Here is a 27,166-nt window from a genome sequence, read left to right on the forward strand (position 1 = left end):
CCAACATCATTAGTAAAAATTGTAACAGCAACCCACACATCACAGCTAGCCTTAAATATCTCCTCACAGTGACGGAACATAACTTTGAACTCATTTAACAATAGCAATCTTTGAATTTCAACCAAAAGAGGGGTTAATATGAAAGAAAAAAGTTGTACAATCCCTTTCCTCTCTAAAGAGCAATGGCTGAAAGAGAGGTAAGTCAAAAATGACAGAGTAGACAGCAGTGAATACATCTGCTGAGGCAGCTAGGCATGATAGAAATGGGTAAAAAGGAAGTGTTGGAGAAGTCTGAAAAACAAAGCACCAATGGATGAATGTTCAATTATGATCAACTAAATGAGTTCATAGAAAAACCTGAAGTAATAATGATGTAAGCTGACTTGAGTTCTTGTCAGTTTTATTAAAGTTGAGTTGAACTGACAGAGCTGAAATGACAGTGTTAAATACATAAAAGTCATCTATGACTGTAGTGTTTCTGGATACATGCAGATCCCCTCCATCCAGAGCTGGAGCCAGGGACGAGTCAAATTACACAAGGAGAGAAAAAAAACAAAAAACAAACACAAAACCTTTCATATCTAAGAGATAAGGTGACATATCTGCCCTCCTTTAACTCTTTGGCCTTGGATCTACCATATTAGTTTTCCATCTACACTCCTTTTAAAATGTCAGTATGTTTAAATACAGAAGACTCAACCGCCCCGCCTGGCTGTGATACAAAGGCCATAAACACAAACGCAGAGATGAGTTTTTAAGCTACAATGAAATAAAGTTTAAATTTCAAGAAAACAAAGTGCAAACTGTGAAAAGGGGAACATACAGAAGCATAAAATTTTGTAGTGTCAACACATTTGAAGCAGATATGCGGTCTGAGGTTAAACCACAGTTTGGCTTTGGCAGCTATTCTCATATTTACACAAGAAGCCTTCTCACACTGTACACATTTATATAGATACTCATATCTACTATATATATATTTATACTCATACATATATAGATATACAGAAAACATATGTATAGTCAAAATAAAAAGAAAGAAGCTGTGGTTCCGTTGTTTTAGATGATGGTGTGATACTCAACTGAAAAATACAGCAAGGTTCTTGTTCAGGTGGAAACGTATTTTACAGCTAATTCTTTCAAGAATGAACAAAAAAAATATTTAGTAACATCAGTGCTTTAGAACATTTTACAGCATGAGCAACAAATCCTAAACTTTACAGAACAAGTGCTTCCACTTTGATCAATTTGTTTACTTAAAGGAAAATATTCCCTCCAATTGACAGTAACACTTTCTCACATTGTTTTTCAGTCCCACAGACTCCAGAAAAAGAATGATCTGGATTCTTAATCAGGGAGGATTTTTGGCTTGAAGGCGTTGCCACCAACTTTTTTTATAGTTAGCAAATGAAAGCTTTTATTTACACTTTGAGGACTGAAAAGAAGCAACACCTTTCTATATTCATTTGACCTGCTCTGACAACAAAAATATACTTTTATCTTGTTTTCTCCGTGCTGATTCATTCTTTATATATCAAAAATCATGTTTCTGTACACACACACAGCAGTTCTATGGTACAAATATACAGATTATTCATAGCAGTGTTCCACAAACACAGATAGGATCTTTTTGTTTTCTTTGTTCTCCAACACACTGAAGCTTTGCAGTCCTTAAATTTTGAGCATTTTCTAACATGGCACAGATAATTACGAGCTAATACTGCACTGCTTAGGCTGCACTTGTTCAAACGCTGCTGCTGTGACAAACACCAGCATGCTGCAGCGCCTCACTGCTTTTTGTGTTTTGAGGCAGCCAAGCTTGGAATAAAGTCAGAAGCTGTGAGCAGTTTCAGAATAAATTTATGGTATTATACAGTCCAAGAGAATACTTTGACAAAGTGTTTTGTACTCAAGTGGCCATCTTCGTTCAGAAGAGCATCATGCTAGAGGAGAGGGGATGAGTCAGGTGGTCAAATTCATGCCAATTTCAAAGTGTACAATAGTTTAACAGAAGCCCCTATTTCCTCTGGAGAAATATTTTCAAGCCTCTGATGCCGGTTAGGATGAGGCCGAGTGATCGGGAGAATCTTAAGTCTTATTGGCTGATCCAGAGGAGCGTCGCAGCTTCATGGACATGCGGCTCTTGCTAGTCCGAGGAGACATGGGGGACGCCGAGTCGCTCCCGGCCTCCCCAAGAGCCGGACTTTCTCCCCGAAGAATCTCTAGGCAGGAGCCTGAGGAGGATGAGGATGTGACGGAAGATCGGGTAAGGTGAGGGGGAGGGATCAATGAGGGAAGCGAGGATAAAGGAGAGGAGGCGGGGATGAATAAGAGCAGAAAAGGATGAACATTACATCACTTATCCATAACGTTGCACTGAACCAGGCTGAACCCACTGCTAGAGACGGGACAAACAGGATGACCGACAGGACAACTGACAGACAATGAGAAAGAAACAGGTCCTATTGTTATTCTACATTTATTTCTCTCTAGTTTCTGACTTCTAGACATGCTCAGGTTCTGTAAATAGCATAACACAATTTATAAAAACTACACAGCAGTTGCACATGCAGTGTGGTGACAGAAAAACTGTGGAAGCAAGTGGAGAAAACCAGGAGAAGAAAGCCTGATTCTTGGTATAAGGGAAAAACTGGCTTACTGTGCTGTAGGATCTCAGAACTGAACAAAACATTATGACAAAATATTGTCATTGAAGACGCTATTTTAAGCAAAAAGCAGACATAAACGGTTGTGTATATATATATATATATATATATATATATATATATGTATATATGTATATATATAGCAGCAGCAGCAGTGTTTCTAGTGATTTGAAATTGCTCAAGGTTAATACCAGCCCCAATGCACATGTGCAAGTCAAACTGAATTTTTATCTCTGAATTATATGTCACAGTCAAGCTCTGGTATTCTTTCTCTGACCACTGAAGTCTGTCCTTTGAGAAAAATTTCAAGACAAAACAGACTTTGTGAGTTGCGTGATCTGGTTGAGGTAGAGTGTTTTACACTGTACAAAACATGATGATCTAAGAATTACTTCTAAAAGGGATATTTGGGGATTTTTGAATTTTTTGTGCCAGCAAATGGCACATCATCACTCAAGTCAAATTTCGCTCAGATTTTGTTTAAGCTTGACGTGGTGTTAATATTCCTGTAGAAGCCCGCAGACCAACACAGCTGATCAGAGGATAACAGTGCGCAAAGGCTGAGGAGACAAAATGCCATAAGCTGACAAGCAAATGAGGGCAGGACACAGGGTTTTTTTTGGGGGGGAGAAATGAAGTGCTTTGTATGTTTTCGACACAGCTTACAGGCGAACCAACATATTTTCACAGTCTTGCTATTTTTACGTAAAACTACGCGGATAGAACGTTCCCATTTCTGGCCACTATGTAGGGGATCTCTCTGAGCTCATAATAATCACAGGATCAACTTTCACAGAAATCCCTGGAGGCTGATGCCACTACTAAAGCCAAGGATCTCAAATGACCCAACTTCAAAAATCTGAAATATCCCTTTAATGAAAAGTCTGAAATTGTGGCCTGATGAGCAAAAAATGTAACAGCTGCTTAAATTTGCTGTGTATAGGCTTGCTAATTTTGTCTTTATAACCTGGAAAAACAGACAAGATAGTCTGTTTATTAGACATTAGTCTTATTTTTCTTAATTTTCTGCTTCTGTTTCATGACAATGAGATTTTTGTTTGTTTTGACTGTTTTCAATGGCTATTTTCTATTCATGTTTTAGGACCTGTTCCCACAGCCACTCTTCTATCTGCGTGCAGCACCCACATCCTTAGTTTCAGAGGTCTTCTCATCAGTGTTCATTGTTGATGGGTTATGACAGTTTGCTTCTACTTTTCTCTGTTTTATCCTCCACATCATTTTAAAATAGCCCAGTGTGCTTATTATTTGTCTTTATTCAAGGAAATACCACAGAGAAAACATATAAACAATGTAAAGAAATCCTTTCCTAGCCTTTTCAATAGCTTTGGACCTGTAAACTACCCTGGAAAAGACGGGTAAGATTAGTTTCCCCTCAACCAAAGCTGGTACCAGAAATCCAACCCCTTTAGCATCGTAGCCATCATTTTATAAAAGGTAAAAAAGGTTGGAGCTGTCGTCTGTGGGTGGGACTTGTGTGAGTACAGAGTATGTGTTCAATATGATGGGGCCCTTCTTGATATTGATTGACCAGTGGAGAAGCGACACTGGAGCACTGTGAACGCTGTATTTGTACCCATGTTGCTGGGTGCTAAAAACTCCAGACTAAATTAGCTTTGTACTGAAAATGAATGCAAAAAAAATATTTTTTCTTCTTTTCTTTATTTTCTACGGCCTTCACAGTCTTGCTACGTTCAGTACTTTGGACTGCTTTTTGCATAAAATACACTCTATAAATGCAGTTATTATAAATGAATAGTTTTTAATTTAAAATTCTTTTTAAGGATTAATGAAATCTTTTCTAAACCATGCAACAAGTTAAACAAAATAAAAAAACACCTGTTTTTTTGGAAAATTTTAACAGATTTATCAAACATTAAAACAGAAAGGTTTTACTAATTTCTGGGACTTTCTACAGTGGCCATTGACGATGCTACAAATCTGACCTAGAAGGCCAATGAAGACAATATTAATATACATACAAAAAAGGACCTAAACTGAGTTTCTATGTCTACAGCATACCATTCACAGCTAGCATGAAGGACCTTCTGCTTCAGACCCTTCCCCTTCACCCTGAGCAAGTTAAAGCTGTCTAGCGGTTTAGGAACCATCAAATACAAGGAACTATGCTCCTCTGGAGAGGAGGGGAGGACACAGTGAAGGAGAAAAGGAAAGGATTGGAAGAGAAGGTAATGGAAGGTAAGGAAAGGCGAGGAAAGGAAGGAAGGAAGTGTTTGGAGGTAAAGGAAAAAAAATGTGGAGAAGAAAAGAATTCAAGACCAGAAAGCAGCAGGAATAACAATAGGGAAAGTAAGGGAACAGGAAAGAGAAAACAAAAGAGAAAAGTGTAAATATCAATGGTGGAAAAATGAGAGTTAAGGAGGAATGGTCAGAAAAAGAACAACTGAATGAAAACAAATGCAGACAAATAACACAGAATGAAAACATTAAAAGACACAAAATGATACGAAACACTGAATGCAACATGTACACGTAGAACAGATGACATATTTTGAAATCATTTTAAAAATTCTTTTGCCCCATAAATGTGTCAAAAGTAGCAACACAGACATCAAACAAACTTGAATGTTAGTTGAGCTGTACACTGAGACAATACAGCATATATGGACCTACAGTATATAACATTAATTCTTCAATGTGTGTATGTGTACAGTGCTACAGCTCTACATCAAATGCAGGAAGAGAGGAGCAGACAAGAGGTTAGAGGTTAACTTTCACCAGGTCAGAGTGAAGTTGCAGGTTAACAATACAAACAAGAGAGTTACCGAGAGAATGAATGAAAGAGCAGAGATCACACGTTATAAAAAAGGTCTCATTTTTAGCAAGTCACTGAGTGCAGTTAGGAATGAATCAGATGTTAAGTATTAAGTTCAACACAGTTTTCTATAAATTTAAGAAACCAGCTGAATCCTTATAACATATAATGTAAGCTTTCCAGAAGGCATTAAGAACACATGTTAAAAAACCCATATATATAATAACTGGTACCATGCATATCCCTGAAACTTTAGACCAGTAAACAACACAGCAGGGAGAATTAGGGAAAAAAAAGTATCAGAAAAAATACACTTTCTCTTGGGGATGGTGGAGGCCAAAACAGAGCTAAAATAAGAACCAGAATATCTTTGTTGTTTAGGTATGTGCACAACTCAGATGAGGTAATGTCTGCTAAACAAATGACTAAAATAGGAATGTGTTGGTACGTTAAAAGAAAAGGCAATTGTAGGTGAAACAATAAAATCAAAGTTCAAAAAGATCTGTGCTGTAATGTGCTGCAATGTCGACGATGACACAGAGAAAACAATTAGATCTTTAAGCTCTGTTACTGCATGTTAAGTTATAACATGATCAAGCTATGATGAGTCACACCACATTGCACCCAGGGACGAGCAGAAAATGACACTTTCTTTATCATGGAATTAACACATGCAGACCTGCTTAAACACAGAGGGAAAAGCAGTGAAGGAGAAAACTCGAGAAAACACAGTTTGCTGGAGGAATCAAAGGAGAGAAAAGGTTAGGCTGAAATGTCAGTAGGTGGAGCCAATCAGAAGGGGGTGTGTCATCACGTGACCAGGCTTACCTTTTTTTTTAGCTATAGGCAAGTGAGACAATACGATCTAAAGGAGGGGGGACAAAAAGAAAAGACGGACAAAAAAGGAAAAAAAAAAAAAAAGGCAAAGAAAAATCAAATAAATCATAAAAAACAACCAAAAAAGAAGAAACAAACAAAAAATGTGAAATTAGAATTTAAAAGAAAGAAAGAAAGAAAAAAACAGAAAGAGAGAAGATGTTTGATCATTGGACTGTTAAGGGACAGGAACCTGTAGGGGGGGTTGCAGTAAAATAAAGCAAGGCTTATTTCATGGCACAGGATTATTCAGCTGTACAGCTCTTGGTAACATTTCCATGAAATCTTATTAGGTCTTTTGAACTAGACAAACTGAGAAGTGCAAAAATTTGAATCAATGATTTTTAAAAGCCACAATATCTTATTATAAGAAAAATGCTGATCCTGTGCTCTGAAATAAGATTTGGGACTGAACAACACAAATACAACCTGAGAGCCAAACAGCAGAGCCATACATTACTTCTTTACTGACACAACACTGTATACTCTAAATAAACACTTAGGTAAAATATTATTGTCTCAGGTTGTGTGTTAGTCAGCCTCAAAGCAGGATGATTATTATTATTATTACATAATTATTAACATATATAAGACATAGTAGCTGGTGAGGAGAAGAGAAGTGGTCAAGAGAAACAAAAAAGAAACAATACACACATTTAAACATCCAGAATCACACCTGTAACTGTTTCCCTGCATTAACACACTGAAAAGTTAAAAACGCAGACATCACACAGTGCTGTTTCCTGCCTTTAAATTATACCCTTTTTCACAATATTGTAAATAACTGTTGTTGTTTGAGACTCAGAAGAAAGAACTAATTTTAAAGGCAAATCAGTCATTATTAACACTTCTATAATAAACTTAATAAAATTCATATGAGACTAGTAAATTGCAGAATGGCTGATATGTTATTGATGGATCCCTTGTCAGATAATTCCTTAAAGGTCACATATTTGACCGCTTTAAGACAAGATTAGATTGGTCTCAAAAGTCTCCAAAACATACCTGTGAAGTTTGTTGCTGAAAAAATACTCCAGTATTGGATTTTTGCATGTCTCAAAACCTCTCTATTTCAGCTACAATGAGCTGTTTCTGTGTCTTTAAATGTTAATGAGCTGTCTGACTCCGCCTCTCTCAGGAAATGGATGTGCTTTAATGGATGTCGCTCTCCTGATCCTCCTCTCAGCTGCCAGGATAAGGAGAGGAGGGTGGAACTTTCTTTCAAGCGTGAAGAGCCAACCGAACCTGGGGGCGGGGCTAACCCCCCACATGATATCATGAGGGAAAAATCTGAGAATGGCTTGTTTCAGCACACATTTTCTGAAAGGTGGACAAAGAGACGGGGAGGGGGGGATTCTTCTGATTGTTGGGGGGATTGTGGATTGTGGACAGGCCAGGGGCACATATTTTTGTTAGAAAAGCCTGAAAAAGCATATTTTGTATAATATGTGACCTTCAAAGATGCTCTGGAAATAGTAAAAGACTGAGCAAAGCTTTAAAGTGGAAACTTGCCAATTAAATACATAAAGCTTATTTACATATGGGTTATCCTTTCAGTACAATCCTTCAACACCAAGTCATCTGAACAGATATCTATTTTAAAGTAAAAATGTACCGATATGTCTGACTTACTAAAGATTTAAGATCTCAGCCTCTTACAAAATTTGTAAATAGCTTTCCTAATAATTATGTTATTTATAAGTAAATCATTATGTTTTGATGAATGCTGTACAATAGGTTCTACAAATGCCTTTATGAAATATCTAATTGAACACCATATTTCACCTAACTTAGCATATCCACTCTTGATCATCAGCATTCAGTCCTGGAAACTAACATCATAGAGGTTCCAGTTTTAAATTACAGATATCATTTACAGAGCATTTCCCTGAAAGCCACAAAGATCTGATTTGACATGTTTGGCTGGTCCTGAGGTACAATATTTATGTATCTGGTTATTAGCTTGTGTCTTACCTGTGTCAGAGGGCAAGTGTGTGCAGGGAGCAGGACTGTAGACTCGAGCTGCGTAGTCTTCAAATGTGGTCGGCTCTTGATGGTGCTGCACGATGGTTTCCAAGTATCGGGCTCGCTCCTCATAGCTGAGGTCTCAGTCAAGGTCAAACCAAGAAAGAAGACAACGGCAAGAACAGAAAAATGGAGGCCAACAGGTGATAGAAAAATAAGGACCGTGGTGAAGTACAAAGAAATCCTCTGCTGGCGTCAGATGGATCATCTTAGTGATCCTAGCTGTGGTTTGGACGCTTCATATCAATAACACAGAGTGTTAGTAACACAAAAGCATTGCATTACTGGAAAGATATGAAACACAGGGTAAGGACCTGTAACTAAAGACTAAAAAAAAGAAGATTTCGCACACTGGTTTCGCTCAACTGGCAGAGGAGGTACCCATAAGCAGAGGGTATGGTCCACGACGCACTGGTCGAAGGATCGATTCCCAGGCTCAGTGCTATTTAGTACATGTGTTCCCCTACTGGCTCTCTCAATATTTCCTGTCTCTCCTCAGCTGTCCTGTCATAATAAAGGCAAAAAGCCAGACAAATAATCTAAAAAAAAGTAAAACACTGAGTAAAAATACTTCTTTATTAGGCCATTATTCCATGGTGACAGGTAGACTGCAGCTGCAGGCACACAGACAAGATGTTTAAAATCGTTAAAAATGAAATCTGAATAAAAATTTGTTGTTTTTTGAGGGACTTATTGAGGACAACACAACAGTTTAAAGAAGTATTTAACTTAGCTGTCATTCAACCACACGCTAAACTGACTGAAGTAAACAGAGCTAATTATGACACATGCAATCATATAATCTATCTAGAAAGATAGATGACGGATAACTTTTCTTTCTGCTTTGCTGCTGAATCATAAGAACACTGATGTATGATTTTGCAGAAGACACCACAGTGTGATCACATGTGTGATCTCCAGAGCAACCAATACTTCTCTCTTTCTTCACAAGATAAAAATAGCCTTTTGTATGGAATGAATTTTGTGTTTGAAAGATTCAAACACAACTTCTTATTCATTTGCAATTTCAAACCTGTACTCTTGATGTGAACCTTTTTTTGCTTGGATCACACTTTTGTTTGATACCAAAGAAGTTTTTTTGGATCTTTCTGACCATGTACAGCCCACTGGAAGGGTAACCGAGACAGAACTTCATCTCATTTTGTCCACTGGTAGGTCACACTCCAACAGCTAAAATCACGGCTGACACTTAAAGCCATGCAGTCCACCCACTAAGCTCAACTACCTGTCAGCTAGCTAGCTAGCATTCTGGCTGACAGATGCGTAGCTTCTGCCTGTTGATCTTTCTGCTCATCAAATGTGATGTACTAAATGGATATATAAATAAATAAATCAGTGCACAGTGAGTTTTTTCCTCAATATAATCTAAACTATTGTGGTAAAGAATTCCCCCACCTACAGAGTGAGGACATGTAGACATTAGATAATGAGAGATTTTCGTTTTTTTAACCCCACCATTAACATACCTCCTTTTAACAAGGAGGTATGTTAATGGTGGGGTTGTAACATTAGCAGTACTTTAAACTCCAATATGATAATTATGAAATACAAATCATAAAACACATTGATTTGGAGGTATGCAGCAAAAACAGAAGTCCTGGGACCCCAATATTGGCTAAAATATTGTTCTTAATAAACTTCTGCATATGTCATCATTTAGGCTGAATGATTTGTGACCAAGTGTTTCACATTGTTTGCTACTTTGGTGGCAGAATTTTGTCAAATATATGAAAAGCAGTGGTACAAGTAATAGTATGACGAGTACAGTATGTTTTCTTTTTAAAGCTTTAGTACTGTTTGATCCTGCTAATAATTACACTAAAGTAGATTATATCACTTTAAGATTGGTTTCTAAAAGTACTGAGGTGCATATTAAAGTATGTTTTGGGTAATATATCTAAACACTGACGACAAATAGGCCTCATTAATGAACACGCCATTGTGATTTTTTCTTAAATTTGTTCCTCAGAAAGTTGCCAGGAGAAACCCCTGAATTGTTCTCATGTTCTTAGAAGGATAATAGCCATGCACTCATATGCTGAAAGCTTGTGTACATGCAAACTAATCAGCACAGAGAAATTCCTCTTTCTATCATTCACGCCTATGTGAGTGCCTTTAAATATGTTACAGACATATATCACCTGTTCAAACAGTGCTATCATCAGAACAAGAAATAACATTTGATGAAAACCTAAATTACTCTAATAACTGATGCTGTTGAATGATGAAATTCATTTAAAAACGTGTGTGAAGGTAGGTTTTGTTTGTTTCAAATAAGCTAAATCATCATTGAAAAAAATCCTACTAACATGCCAAGTTTATATTCAGAATTTTATATTTTTCAGTTCAGATCAAACACTGCATGGTTAAATAATCTGGAAATGTGAAGGTCTTGCACTGCATTTGTTATTCAATAATATAAAAGTGCTAAATTGATAAAAAAAAAGTTAACACAACAGAAAATCATGTTATTGTGCTTCTTAATTTGGTATTTGAGTGCTGAGAAAAGGTACAATTAATACTTTTACTGTCAAATGTTTTTAAGAGTGACTTTAAGTGTTAGATTTTGTTTCCAGACAAAAAAAAAAAAAAAAAAAGGAAAAAAATCACAGATAAGAAAACTTTGGTGCAGGTCAGAATCTTCTTAACTCAGTAGGAACTTTAAAAAAGAAGAAATTTTAAACAAGGATTGATAGAAAACTAAGGTCAATTGCTTTAATTAATGGTATGGATGTTTTTCCACAAAGGAATCAAAATATGTTTGAGGTGTCAATATATTAATATATTTTTTTAATATTTTAAAAATCTGAATGTTCTACTTGTTTATCTTTCATTTATACATATGTGCAATTCAAAGCTGTTTCGATGTAAAAGGATTTTTTAACCAGTAAAATATCTTACAAGCAATAGAACTGATGAAAACAAATTGAAAAATGAACAGAGCAAACAGCAAAACAGAAAAAAATGAAATAACCTCCCCTAAAAAACTGAACTGATCAAGAAAAAAATACTATATTCAGAAAATAATAATATATATAAAAAAAATCTGAGAGAAGACCAAAATATCCCTAAATAAATCTATATTTCTATTTTTTTACAAGATTAAAAAACATGATTTGCAGCCCATGACTGTTTACTTATTATATCTACTTTTCTAAGTGAATCTATTGAAATCAGTGGCAACGTGAAACAAAAAAGGGACACAGAAAGCTTTTTTGTCATGTTCTATTGGAGCCTTTAGTAATGAATTCATAGAGAGATGCAGGGATCCAGCAGAAAGCGGAGTAAATGGAAACCAGGACTACAACTGTCCATCTATTAGAGATAACCTCATTGATAGAATGACATTTAGCCTCTCTTCCTAAGTCCTACTCATACATCCAGCCATAATGACAGTCATACGCAGCCCTTACACTCTCTGACACACAACTCACTCCCATCATCTCCCAATGATATTTCCATTTGCTCAGTGAGCTCCAATAACTGAGGTTTTTCAATGACAGCTCTCTGTGTTTGTGTGTCTGGATTTGATAAGGCTGCTTGTGAACAGGCACGATATGTGTATGTAAGTGCATGGGCCCCTGTTTGAGTGTGTGATGGGATTAGGCCAATGAATCTTCAGAATGAAATCTGTGTGTTTCTACCTCTATGTGTGTGTGTGTATGCACACAGTGAATGGGTCAGCCATCTGTAATAGCACCCATGGGTTTTCTATTGGGTTAGAGAGCCGCTCTATGGGCCTCAGAAGGAGAAAGATTCAGGTCTAATGGTAACTGATCCAGTTAGAGACAATGATAATAACAACAATATGGCTCCTTTAAAGTGGAGGGACAGACTGCGCTGGCAGAGCAAAACGCTGCCTAGGTAGAGATTAAGCAGCTTAAAACTTTTGTTAAAAAAAAGAAGAAAAGATGAGGGAGTTCGCCTTGCTTTCTTGATGAATTCTTAATTTAACCATAAAATCATCTATTTAAGGAATCAGGAATATTTGCTTGGCTTTATAGAAACAAAAACACAAAAAGCACTCTAGCAATCTAGCCAAGTCTGACAGTGTTAACCTTTATAGATCTGCAATGCACAGATCTTATCATGGCGAGCAGCTGTAGGTCATATAAAGTAAAATCCAGCGTAAGAGTTACAAGAATCGTAAATAACTTTTCAATGGGTAACCTGACACAGTGTCACATGATTACTTGCTAAAGCTAAAATAGCAAGACTGGATATCAGGGACCATGGGCTGATCCACAGTGCAGATCTGGCTTTTTGTTTCCTCTAGCTCTTTACTTTTCTGTGTTAAGAGTAGGTGCACTAGAACGCTTGCAAATTTGGCAGTGGCACCGACTTAGCATGGAGGAAGCTTATGACAAAGGCTAAGCAGTGTGAATGTTTTTAAGGTTGTTAGGCCCAATACTTTTGTAACAAAAAAAAAAAACACCGGCGCAGCTAATTTTCTGAGGAGTGGTATTTGAACAAAGAAGGAAGATTAAACAAAATGAAGCAGATTACTTCAAATCATGTTTAGAAAGTGACAAACACCTTGAACCAGCAGCACAGTTAGCCATCATATAATTAATATCTCTATGCCTGGGTTCTACAAGCGTATGAGACCTCTGCTCAGCTGTTTCAACAGATGTAGAAATGATGGTTTTCACAGCAGATACCAAAGCTACGACATTACCACAGTTCAGTACAACAGGCTAAAAACTTCAACTCCATTTCAACTGCTATCAAGGAAATACTTTTTCAGTTTACTTAAATGTCAAGAGACATTGCTAGTGACATGAAAAAGCCAGACAACACAGGAGCTGTTTTGTCCAACCAGTGATGCTCATTAACAAGGTCAGTGTGACAGCAGAGGGTGAGTGACACTATTTTTAGTAGTACATTGATTTTGGGACAGATTATGACAATCACTTGATATTACATGCAAAGGCTGAATGATTTTGGACATGCATGGCATAGCCAAAAGGTCATCTGTACTAGGGATGCATGCAGTTAATCCATACAACTGTTAAATTCATCGGTCAAATTAGCTGGTGCGGGATTTACGAGTTGGTTAAACTAATCACCTATGATCTTTTTATAAACACAGACGTGAAATCCCGGTCTATAACGCTCTTTTAATCTGTAATGAAACCCCGCCGCTAGAGGCCCCTGTAGCCGACAGTTTTCTAAAGTAGTAAATGGAAATGAAGTGGTATGAAGGCTGTCAAGGGTTGAACTCAAGTGTAACTACTCACCCATGTAAAAAGAGGACACATTTCTAACCAAGATATTAATCTGCAAAGAGGAACGAAGGCTGGCGGCGCTAGCAGTGTTAGCCACACTGTAGAGAGATTATCAGGCTACCATCCCACCTGCTGAAACAATAACCCTGTGAGGAATTTGACTTTTCTACAAATTTTTATGCTAGTCAGTTTAACGAGATTTAAATGAGCGTTTATCCAAATAGGGAAATCCTTAATCTGTACTCAATGCTTGTTTTTTGATTACTTAAATACCGTTTCTAAAAACAGCAGTTTAAGTTTCAAAAAACACTTCTCCGACCCTCCCTTAAACCCTGCTGGCAAAAAGGAAACAAGGGGGAACAGTCAGTCTAAGAGAGAACAATGATGGCAGAGAGGGAGGAATGGAGGTTAAAGGTGCAAAGAAAAGGTGAGACACCAAGGGAGGAGGGTAAATTGTGAAATAAAAGAGGCGGAAATAGCAAGGGTGAAGAGGAGGAAGAGTGAGATTCCTATTGTGAGTCACAGATGAGGTGAGAGGGGTGAACATGGGGTGAGATGGGCGAATGAGAGATATTTAAGTCGCAACATGATGTGGTGTGTGAGCAGTGAACACACAAGAGTGTCAGCTTCTCTCACACCAGGTCTTGTGAACTCACTGGTTGTCTTTCCCTGCCTCCCTCTCCTCTGAAAGACACATGCCCATTGTGGAAACTAATGTATGTTTGAGAGGGAGAAATGTATGGATGTAATGTAGGTAGTAATGGACTGTTTTATACTCCAACAAACAGCATGTTATCGACCCTTTGTTGTCTCTCTGATTGATCAACCAATCGGAGAGTCCCTTTTCGTAGCAAATGTTGTGGGGCTAGGCTAATTCCAGTTAGACAAACTTTCAACAGGGCCAAGTCTTCGTTACAGTTAGAAAACCGTGGTATTGTTAGTTCAACATGGTTAAAAGGTATGCTCAGGGTTTCTACCCACATACTACCTGGGGATATTTTTCACCTAGTTTCTGAAAGTAATTAATAATGAACAATGCCTTTTTCAGGTTAGACTCATGTTGCCTATTCAATCCCCAAACAATCACAAAAACACCTGCACATCCTTGAAGGTAAGAAAAAACTAACCAAGACTGTTTAATACATCCATTGCATGGATATAGTTCACATTCATCTGTGAAACCTCCCATACAAAGCGTTTGACACGGGCAGGACTTCTCAAAAAAATCCTTGGAAGGTGATTGGACAAATTACCGGCAAATCAGAGCTATAAGAAAGTTTTTACTTTATCGTAGCCTCAGCAGTAAGGTGCAGTCATAGTTCACCAATGGTAGAGCTTGTTGTTGGATAAAACTCTGGTCAGGAGAAGCGCAAAAACATCTTCCCTGCCAAGAAAAGCTTTAATCCCAGTCCCTGCCCCTTTTTCAAAAAAAAAAAAAAAAAAAAAAAAAAGAGAATGCTGTCCAGATCTGATTCAAACTGTTGCTAAAGCTACATCCGAGCCAATAGCTTCACCAGTAGCAGTCATTACTGCTAGCTTACAGTTCAACTAAACCCTGCCTGTAACTATCATAAACTCATGCCAAAGAAGGTCGAGAGAAGAGCAAAACAATCTTTTCCATCATAAAAACTTTAAGTGCTGTCCTTCACTTTTTTAAAACAAAGAAACATGGTCCTGATCTGATAAAACTATTGTAGCTACATCCGAGCTAATCACAACACCTATGGCAGCCATTGTTACCAACTTCAAGAACAACTAAATCCCGCCCACAGCTACCACCTCTTCTCCAAAAATGACGCTGATTGGTCTGGTCTGTTCTCAGACTGGCTGCTTGTTAGTGTCTATATTAATTTTAAAATGTTTCCATTAGTTTATAAAGCACAAAGACCCCGGCTTTGCTCCAGACTTTTCAGAAATGGTTTAAGTTTATGAACTAGGACGGCCTCTCGGATCCTCTGGATCTTCTCTACTGGCTGTTCCAAAAAGCAGAACTAAAATGTCTGGTGATGCAGCATTAAGCTTTGACTCTCTGAGACGGTGGTACAGTCTTCTAGATTAGTAGTTCTCAACTGGCCTTGAGTCAGGACCCTCTCCCAATTCCTTGTTGACCAATCACAAATGTTTTTCTTGAGTTGGAACAAAAGATGTGATGAAAAACAGACATGGTGGCATAACCCTAAAAATAAAAGCGCATTATAGACTTTTTGCCTGTTTTGTTTCCAGGCACACCTCTGCAACCCACTGAAAAAATGGCTTTGTTACCCTCTTTGAGGTCCCCAGCAATCAATTAAGAACCAAGGTTCAAGAGGATCTGAGAGGAGCAGAAAACATGAAGACTTTGAAACACAATCTAAAACCTCATTCAAACTGGCACTTATGTAGTACTTTAGAGTTTTCTGCTTATTATTATCTCACAATAGTGGTTCCATTTTATAAGTATTTAAGGTTTATTTAAGGTTATTTATCTCTAGTTGGGTTTTTATCTTGTAATATTGTTTTGCTACATTTGATCAATTTCAAAGTTTCTTGTTTCATTAATTCTTATTTCTATTGCTTTTTCTTTTATATCTGTCTCTTCTTTTAATTACCAATCTTTTTTTATAATTATTCTATTGAATTCATTTTTTGTGTACATTTGTCTCTACATACTTTTACCATTTTGCCTTTTTGCCGATCACTTTTCTGCTCTATTGTTAAGCACTTTGAACTGTGATTAAATTTTTCTTAAAGGTGCCCCATAAATAAAAATTGATGGAATTATGTTCTGGTAGTTTTAGGTAGCTAAAACATGATTTAATAGCTAATATAATGACATATTACTAGTGACACTGGCATAATGTAATGTATTACTATTCTGTAATGTCGCTAACTATCATTACATTAACATCAAACTAGCTAATACCGGTCTGGTAAGGCAAATCAGAAAGTAAAACATCTTGATTCTCTTTGCAAAACAAGCTCTTGTTCAGTGTGTCACAGGAGGACCACTAACGTTAGCTTAATTCATTATCTATGACAGTGGTATTATCTCAACAATTTGAACACATTTTTGGTGATTTCCAGTTGTCCTCATACACCCATACTGTAAGTTCGTATTTATTCTTTCACTTAGGCAAAATTTATAAAACCTGAATAACTTAAACATAAATAAAAGTTTGTCAAATTGCAGGGCATTTTCAGTTAGTTTCAAAAGAGACGGGGCTCAGTGATATAAAGTTAAAAGACTGTGCAACAGTATGATGCAGCAGAGAGGACAAAGGTGTTTTTTGGAAGTGTATTGCCATATAAAAAGACACTATTTGCCATTTCCGAGAGGGTGAAAAGGTTTCACTAGCAGAAAAGAAAGAAGTATAGAGAGGCAGGGGAGACTAAGAGGAAGAACAAAGAGAAGAAAGAAAAATAAATGGACAGAAATGGTTCCACTGCTGAGATAAACGACAGGATCAACACTTAACTTTCCTTCACTTTTTCTGTCTGCCTCCTTTATATATCCGTTCCTCTTTATGTCTCTCAGTGGGGGTGTCTGCCTGTGGCCGGATGTCACAAACACCAGGTTCCCTACTAGGCAGGGATGACATGAGGAGAGACAGAAAGGGGTCTGATATAAAAATGTTTACATAAGCTGTACCATCTCGTTTTGCTCAATGCCTCTTTCTTGCATCTAGAAAGCTTTAGTGGCTGTACCACTAAATTAGATGTCACTTGGATACATGTTGAATGAAGCTCATACACAGATGGAAAACCAGAGAACAACTCACTGTCACACTGTCCTGGCATCCACACAACCACAGCAAATGACAGCAACAGCCTGAATATTTCCAAATAAAAGTGTCCTGTTTAGGAGTTTTGTGAATCAAATCAATGCTAAATGCGCTACCTCAACTATCAGCCTAGTAGGAGGGAGAGAGGGGACCCAATCATGTCTGCAGCTGCATCATAGGTAAAGTTATCCTCAGATTTCACACCGCTCTAACCTCTTTATTTGCCAAGATGGCAGATGGTTGGGATGGTTCTCCCAAACTTTGTAGTAGATCCCATTGGTTAAAAAAGTAATCCAGTGCTGAAGTCCGTGTTGAAATCAACAGGATATACGCTAATTAGCACACTTAACAAGCTAACTTAAGGTTGTGTGATGATATGTTCAAGTTGGCTAGGAAATTTCAGTGTTTAAAGAATGGGTATAAATATGTCAATATATCAATTAACATAACCTAGTAATTCAAACATGTATTTCTTAATATCTTAATTAATTGAAGACCTTTGAAAGGAGGTTTATTATTATTAATAATTTAAATGTAATAATAAATAATTTATTCAGCCTATTTATTCTAATACAATTTAAAACAATTTCAAAAATAACATTAAATTCTGCTTATTTGCTTTAATTACCGTACCAAACTGTGACTTCAAAACCGAGGTACGTACCAAACTTAAATTTTTCCGTACTGTTACACCCCGACAATATAATGATGTCGTTTTAGTTTTTATACACAAGTCTTGGTTAACAACTACCAGGCCAAATTTTAAATTGCACTAATATAAAAAGTCAATCATCAATCATAAAAAATCAAGCAGCAATCTCTGCTCTGGGAGGCTGTGGTGTGTCCTTTGTGTCCATTCACTCCACATTCACACACTGATGGAAGAGCTTGCCATTCATACATATCCATACATATTTACACACCACAGTGGGATAAGTGTCTTGCCCAAGGACACATCAACATGCGACTGCAGGAGCAGGAATCAAACCCACAACCTTACGATTACCATTATCTACTGAGACACAGTCACCCCAAACACTTCTGGTTTGTGCCTTGAAAAGTAAAAGCCCAAGTTTACCAGGTTTATCTGTGGGAAAAATCCCCTGGTTCATAAAGAATGCTTTCATTCAGATTTTTTCCTGGCCCTGTGCGGTTACACAATAAACAGAGGCACTTGTAAGAAGATTTACAGAGGTAAAGATAAAAGCCAGGGTTGTGACAGCAGGGAGACAGCCTACACATGGCACATACATGCTGGTATGAAAGCCTTGACGGTACGAGTGGGCATGAAAACCAGAATGGACAAGTCAGGGAGAATATTGTTTGAACCAGGCTGCTAAGGTGTTTAGTTCTACTTTGAAAATAGATATTTAACATGGAGACAAAATTAGAGATTGACAATGTAATTTTGACTTTTGAAAAACTAGTTAGCGGGGTGACTATGGTTCTGTAGCGTTTGTCGACGTTAATAAATGATATTAGCTAATACTGACAGCCATCCTACATATTAGCCTTCACCATCAGTGTGTGAAAATGTTGTGAATCGGTGTGATCTGCAAAGTAAAAGTACTTCAAGCAGGAAGATGAAGCGCTATACAAGTTCAAGTCCATTTGGTTGGTATTTAGCAGCACCTCTGGAGCTTCTAATTAGGTCACATTTTGTTTGTTTTAATGAAAGGTGTTCTTTATTTGTTTTCCCATTTTTAAACCCATTGTATTTTGTGTAGCTCCTGCATGGATTTACTGCCTGCACCAAAAAGTACAGACCAGTGAGAGGTCAAAGAAAATAAACTTGCATCCCACATCAGTGTCTTCATCCCTCCCTCCAGCAAACGACAGTCGCCAGTATGAAATCTACTGTAATTGAATTTCAGATGGCTTCTCTTATTAAGCCATTAGCAGAAAATATCTCTTATAAAGAATGAAAAGGAAAGAAAGAGGGAAAATTATAAGGGAGAAAGAGGGATAAAGGCTGATGTGGAGAAAAAAACGAGAAAGCAGAGGGGAGAAATCAGACAGGAGACAGATAGAGTAGAGGAGGGGGCGGATAAAATGGCTCTATTGTGCCGAGTCAGAAACTCATTTTCTTGTGCATGGCTGAAAAGAGAGGACAGAGTGAAGTGTTCGTGCCTTCTCCAGCCCTCTCTCTCCATATCAGCCCCTTTCTCTCCCTCTCTCTCCTGCAGTGCAGTTCATTGTGGTGGTGTTCTGACTCCTGCGATCACTTGAGAGGGTTGGAGGCTGAAGGAGGAGGAGAGGAGATGAGGGGAGAAAAGAAGCTTGTTAGCACATTAGGAGCTGGGCCCACCACTGGGATAAGTGTGTGTGTGTTTGTGTGGAGTGTTATTTGAATGTAGAACATGGTGTCAGGACATTCTTTCATTTTATATGGGTGATTTTATGTATGGAGAAAAACACAAAAGGGTTTCCTCTACCACAATCTTTACATTCTTTAGATTACTATTATGTGTCTGAAACTCAACATAAGTCTTCATTTTTGGGACTGTACAAGTTGGGGCCATGATTTCACCTATTCCTTTGTTGACTACCGTTTTGAAGCCTTAAGATGTGACCATATTGAGAAGAGGGTAAATATGCATTGTTATCAGAGATTAGATTCCCAGCTCCAGAGGGGAGCCAAAGATGTCTTATCATCCTCTCAGAAAATGCATTCTTACTACTTTTTATCCTAGACTTTTGAGTTTTACTCAGTTTTCCTAAAATAACTTCAGGAAAACTCTGATGGTGCACACCCACTGCAGATACATCATAACTAAATGACATCAATCTGTGCAGCATATAGATATGGTGAAAACAGAGCACTTGCAGTGAAAAACTAACCACAAGTAACATGGAGATACAAAAAAAAAGGCCATAAAACATGGTGCTGCACGTGATGTCCATTTTTACAACGGGTCTGTTTCACATTGAAAATGACCTCAGAGATTAGAGAGTTAAAGGAGCCAACACTGACAGATGCTGCCTCCTCTGGACAGTGTTCGAACCCTGCCGTTCACATTTTGTCTCAAGTTTGAATGAATGGCTTCCTGTGCTCTTTCTAGTAAACAAATCCTGCAGCAATTCAGTTGGCTGAATTACAGACATTAATACTAAGGTCTGAATACTCTGTTCTTATTGGCTGCAGGGTGTCCATTAACTCCTCATGATAAACAATGAGGGAAACTGAATTGTTGCATGTGATAGTCCTTAGGTTTTGATGGCCAAGTGCATGAAAGCAGGAATAAATGGACATATTTTTTGGTTTAACAAGTTACCATCAGCTACACATGGGACAGGAAGAATAAGTAAGGATAGTAATGAAAAGATAAAAAAGCATTCTGAACTGCATCCAAACTTTTTATAAGCTTTTGAAACAGCGACAGATTTATATTAAACAGAAAGATTACATATCAATAGATGTTTGACATCAATGTAGTTTGGATGAACCTCAGCACCTTTCTTTAGGTGGATTTATCTCCCTAGAGGCAGATGGGTACAATAGGAGGAGGACAGACAAAGGGTAGATGTCTAATTACTAATTGATCTCTGGATGCATAAAATTATCAAACAATTTTTGGCACAGGTTATCAAATTTACAGAGCGACTGTGGATGATTGTGTGATTATGGCACAGTGTGACTAATACACCAGTATAAAATAAAATATCATTGCTATAATTGTGTGCAGAGGACAGTGTCACACACTGCACACATTGAAAATTCACCCCATTCATGCTGGAATACATAATGACATAGACCATACTGGCAGGGGAAGGCGCTTTTCCTTCTTGTTAGGTTGTAATCTTGCACTATGATATGCACTGTACTATTATAAGAACCCAGCGTTTATCACCATGAACTTGTCACTAGGTGTTATTAGCATTAGCAAGAAAACCTTCCCTTCAATCGGTGGGACCTTGAGCAGAAGCAGACTCATGTTGAACAGCCATCTGCAGAAGCCATGCTGGGGTTGGAAAGGCATGAGAGAGAAATGTGTAAAAATAATGCTATATTATAATGAAAAAAACTTTCTGAACCAAAATATAAGACCAACCACTTTAATCATGTTTGTCTTGTTTTGAGCCAAAAGCCAAAATTGTGATTGGAATTAAAACTTGTTCAATGTCCAGCACTACTACTACTAAAAGCATATCAAGATATCAATCTTGCAGAGCTGTAAATCTTGACGGGTGTCATGATTCTATTGAGTTACAATTATCGGGCTGATGATTCCATTCGATATCTCCTGATGCATCATGATTCATCCAATGCATTCTCCATTTTTTGTACTGCAGGTGGCTACTTAAATTGAGGCAAGCAGTCTGATGAACTCCCTGTGTCAATGCAAATTTCTTCATAAACTAAATCAGTTATTTTGATATAATTTACCTAAATGATATCAATAATGTAGAAAAAATGTGTGAGTGCTACATGGGGTCAAAAGTATCCAAAACTTTGTAACCAGGATAAGAGGATGAGGATATAATATTAAAGGGGAAATATTATGCAAAAATCACTTTTTCAGGCTTTTCTAACAAAATACATACCCCTGGCTTGTCCACAAAACCCTCAAGTACCAGAGCTCCTCCCCCCTCTCTTTCTCCACCTTTCAGAAAATGTGTGCTAAACCAAGCCATTCTCAGATTTCCCCTCATGATGTCATGTGGGGAGTTAGCACTGCCCCCAGGTTTGACTAACAAGAAAAGCTGCACCATTTAAAAAACAGAGTACCACTGAAATGCATTGATGGTTGTCACATCTGCATCGCAATGCACTGTGAAAGTGATTATTTACAACACCACTCTTATCTGGTGTATCACTTTTCAACTTAAAAAAAAATCAGGATATGATTTTTCTAGCCATCTAGCCATAGGGTGAGATATGAACATCTATTTTGAGAAGTTTGAGAACTATATTTTAAGAGTGAAAACACAACTTCAGTCCATTTCCTGAAGCTTGTTTACAAACACACATACAGACTCTCTTATACTGTATCTTACTTCACATCTCACATACAAAAACACTCACCCACACCCACCCTATCAGTCCTCTGCACCCCGGGCATTGGAACAGACAACAGAGAGAAGGACATCAGAGGGATAATACAATTGGAAAAGCTTTACAGCGTGTAATGATAAACCTGTGCTTGTCACTGTGTGTGGGTTCATGCCCAAAGGAACAGGCTAATGGGTTTATATCTTTCTGTGATAGCAATGATATGGAGGCTTTGTGATTTCATTTAGAGTGTGTGTTTGTGTGTGAGTGTCCATGCAGGCTGAAGATGAGGACAGAGATTGGTGGGTCTAATGCACTTCTTATTGTGAGGGACCAATGTGCACGACAACCACACATGCACGCTAACACAATCGTATTTAGCCCTATTCATCTGCTCTTTAACCCAATGCAGAAACACAGAGCGTGGAGAAAAACAGACGTGATACATTAATTGGCCCCTTGTCACCCCTCTATTGCACTCGTTGACATGTGTGTAAGTACACACACTCTCACTGCCCTAACCACTGGGAAGCCCTGGAGCTGCAGCTATAACGGGCTTTATTTAACAGATACACACAGAACATGGTGTTAGTGGACGTCACAGAGGCTGTGATAATAATTCTCTGATTAAGGAGACAGATCCTGTTCCTATCTTCAGGCTCTAACAACAGTTAGGCAATATTCATTTTCCACTCACGTTTTCATCCATCTCCAGATACACTGTATGTACCCTGAATATGGATATAAGAGAAGGAATAATACATCATTTTATCCTCTAAAAAATCTTCTTGAGAGTTCCACAACGTAAAAAAGTCTTAAAAATAAGACGAGTGTCAATCAGAGTGTACTTCAGCCCCACAGCCTTAAAAAAGCCTGCGAGTACATCTCCAAATGCATCTGCATTAAAACTATAAATGCATAAATATCTTTTTCAGGATGCATATATTAGATCTCAAATTAATTTCAAAATGTGTAGTAATGCTGCACATTTACAACACATAATACTTCACCAGCAAAAATTAAAACCCCTCAGTGAAGATCTGTAAATGCAAGGATTTTCTGCACATCCAAACCTTCAATTTTAGCAAACTTAATATTTTGGTCAGATAAAATGAAAAAAAATCAGGAAAAGTCACAGAACTTGACTATGGTATTTTTCTAGACCAACAGATCATGAAAATAAGCATTTTCAGTACAAAATGTCCTGGTTGACTCACTTGCAGCTAATTTTTTTTTTTACACAAAATAGCCCACTGATAAAACATGATCTAGGTTTCATGTTTCTTTCTAAACAAAACAACTTTGATGACTTTGTAGCTCTGACTTCACCTGACACGGCAGATGGATAATTTCACATATCCATGGCATGCAAAATATGTTGCATCTAGCTGGGCAACGCCTCACAGCAGTGTTAATTTCGTCGACTAAAACTATGACTAAAACTATTCAGTGACAGCCTTTTTTCCATGACAAAACTAGACTAAGACTAACAAAAATAGATCTATGATGACCAAAACTGACAGAAAGTAAGTTTAGATTTTGCCAAGATGACTAAAACTAGAATACAATGTAATGTAACTTTTGTCAGACATTTAAAATCTGTGATATTTCTCCACTGTAGGTAAATCTGTCAAAAACAATGCAGCTGTAGCTATTCTGCCTCTCAGCAGTACCAGATTTAGGCAAGAAAATAAAAACTTGGACTAACAGTAAAGACAAAAATGTGAGGACTTTTTATGGACTATAACTAGACTAAAATGTCTTGAGTTTTCTTCGACTAAAAATAGACTAAAACTAAAACTAAATAGGGGAGAAATGACTAAAATGGGACTAAAACTAAAAGACATTTCGTCTAAAGACTAACACTAAAACTAAAAATAGCTGCTAAAATTAACACTGTCCCACAGACTGGGCCAATTAGAGTAGGAAAACACAGGAAACCCTCGGGCATAAACAATGTAATTTTAACTCAAGATGCCGCCATAATTGCTGTGCACTATCAGTGGAGCCAGCTGGTGAATTAAACTCTTGCCACGTTTTTCAGGAGAAGCCCAAAAACATAATTTCTTCTATGAAAAATTCTTAGAGGGTTTTTTGCTCTTGTAAAAAAAAAAACATTCCATTAAGTTCTGATAAAACTGGCGCTTTATCTACATCCGCTGATCTCTTGAAATGCAAGTTTTAAGTATCGTTTTAGTACTGAGTATCATGAAACTAAACTTGGTAACGGTATTGAAGTTAAAATTTTGGTATTGTGATAACACCAGTTTGCAATAAGACTGAATACCTCCTGTAGCTATTGCTTATTTCTCTTCAAATAACACTGATTGGTGAGCATTCACTAAATGGGAGCAAGTGTATTGGCTTGAAGCTTTGCAGATTGGATCTGCCTGATGACCAGTGTTGGAAGTAACAGGTTAAAAATAACTCTGTTACTTTTCATGGTAACTAGTAACGTCTTTTTTTTTAAAGTCATTAACACCGTTACAATTACAGAGAATTTAAGTCACTCGTTACTCATTACTTTTACGGCCGACAACTTGATGATGAAGGTTAGTAAACATCCGGTTCGACAGACGATGTGACTGGACCACCAGCACAGCAGCATCCTGGGATACCAGCATTACTTTTCCCTCCTTGGGATAAAGGACAAAAAAGAACAGGGACGTAAACTTTTCCACCACCAAGAACAGTCATTTTAACCTCAAAAAGCACCGAGTTAAACACATGCTAAAACTAAACTAGTTTCCAGAGAGCTGGACGCTACAAACACCGCTAACCCAGCTCACGTTAGCTTAGCAGACCAAGGAGGAGCCACTCTATGCAAACAACGAAGGTTGGATTTTAAACCACCGCCTGCTGCACAGTGTGCCACTAAGGAAGCACTAAACAGACTGATAGCAAGGTATGCTGTTAAAGATATACATCTGATATAAGCTAAAGAGTCTGCTGCCTTCAGAGAGATAATGAGAAAAAAACAGATAAGACAAGAGAGGACCGTCATGCAGGAAGACATTTAGAGAGCACACTGTCAATAGAGTACATCTATTTTAGACTTTTTAAACAGTGTAAAAATGCTTTAACAGTGTCAAAAGTTGCTAAACATTTCTTCTGTGTTCCATTGTTTCATCACTTTCCAACATAATGATAATGGCTACAATGTTAAATAAAATTTCAGAGTTATTTCCTCTCACACTGCAACAACAACACAAATTAATGTGATGAATAAATGAGGATTGACGCAAAAAAAGGAATGCCTGAGCTACTTTTCAAAGTAACTAGTTACTTTTACAATGCAGTAACTCGCAGTACTAGCACTAACTAACTGTAACTAGTTACCATTTTTCAGTAACTTTCCCAACACGGCTGATGACAGATAGTTTAACTGTAAAACACATACACACACTATAAACAGAAGGACTAAGCAACATAAAATGAAAAGAAAAAAAAAAAAAACTCAAGATTCAAATCCAAACTCAAAGTGAAACTGTCCAAAGTCATACTAGCGAAACAAGAGAATGTGCTTTGTGTTAGAAAGGGATAGTCGGTACGAGTGCTGGAAACTTTATCGAGTTTCAATTTCAATCACAATTTTGGCCTCCTGCACACATGTAAGCATGATAACCATAATCAACAGATTACTGCGGCATATGCTGTGAGGCTCGTTTTGCCAATAGAACATGTTTCATTGTTTGTCGGGATATTTTGTCCATAAATTTTTTTTTCCAATTTATTCATTTTTATTGCAAATCAATATTGAGCACTATTTTTCACTTGTTTATATTCATTTCTTGCCTCTTTGTGTCTGAAGTGTTTAAGTTTGATAAATGCATGTATTGTAGAAGTTATAAAACTTAAAGAAATGTGATAAATAATCGTGATCTCAATATCAATCAAAGTAACTCTGATTATGATTTTCGCCGTAAACGAGCAGCCCTAGCTGGCTCAAAATAAAGATGGGTACTGAAACAAAGGGAAGATGGTAACTTTGCTTCCCTGAGAGCCTCCATGTTGGAGGGACAGATCTTTTCCCCATAGGAGCAACCAAATGTTGTTGTTGGCAAATTTTGTTCTTCCTCAATTCTTATTTATTACTATTTACATTTATTGATGGTTTAAGGTAAATGACCAATCACAGAAACAAATTCAAAGCTAAAAAAAAGAAGCTCCAATGTTCAAAATTTGGCTCTATGAAAAGCGAATCACCGAAAATGTGATTCTGTCATATGATTATAAATTCTGAGATACTCTTATTATTTCTAACAGTTCAAGATCAAGACCAAGTTCTGATGAACATCCTAAACCCAAGTCTGTGAGCAGCCTTCTCCTCTTTCTGTCTCTTTAAAGCCAATTCTCTGGAGGCTATTTGAGTTTCTGACACACATAAACAGTTCGGTGTGCTGCACTGTGTCCTGGCCTCGCTCATCTGTGAAAGCCCACCCTGAATTTTAAACACCTTGTCACACAAAAATACTCGCAATCAACACACCCCGCCTCAAAGTGCATTCACACATTTATACCCGCAGACACACAAACATTCACCCACCCATCAAAGATTAGCTTGTTTACCAGTCAGAGGGGGGTCTGCTCCAACAAGAATCTGATCAAGCCGCTGATCGCCACAGCTCATGTGTCTGCACAGCTCTGTGAGAAGAGGCGCATACGTGTGCACACAAAGACACCCTCAGTCATTACATGAGCCACATATTCCTGAAATTAAACCAAAACCAACACGTCATTCTAATTATTTATGATTATTTCAAAGGAATATTTATCTTGTACGTTCAGGTCTCAGCCTGTAT

The 27,166-nt window shown here is 37.6% G+C and overlaps 1 protein-coding gene across 7 annotated transcripts in view; it reads right to left on the reverse strand.

Annotated features, from left to right (window-relative positions):
- Nucleotides 1–383: 383 nt before the first annotated feature.
- Nucleotides 384–27,166, reverse strand: part of ralgapa1 (Ral GTPase activating protein catalytic subunit alpha 1) — a 116,591-nt gene continuing 89,808 nt past the window's right edge. For 6 of the 7 annotated variants that reach the window (XM_041812610.1, XM_041812613.1, XM_041812609.1 and 3 more), the window contains 2 exons: nucleotides 8,311–8,435; nucleotides 384–2,234 (listed from right to left, as the gene is read on the reverse strand). In XM_041812610.1, the coding sequence (XP_041668544.1) occupies nucleotides 2,089–2,234; nucleotides 8,311–8,435 (271 nt within the window). In that variant the 3' untranslated portion in view covers nucleotides 384–2,088. Of the gene's footprint in view, nucleotides 2,235–6,288; nucleotides 6,326–8,310; nucleotides 8,436–27,166 lie in introns of all 7 variants that reach the window. The other variant, XM_041812612.1, reaches the window with a different exon arrangement.

The sequence above is a fragment of the Cheilinus undulatus genome, linkage group 18 (genome assembly GCF_018320785.1).
Source record: "Cheilinus undulatus linkage group 18, ASM1832078v1, whole genome shotgun sequence".
Lineage (NCBI taxonomy): Eukaryota > Metazoa > Chordata > Actinopteri > Labriformes > Labridae > Cheilinus > Cheilinus undulatus.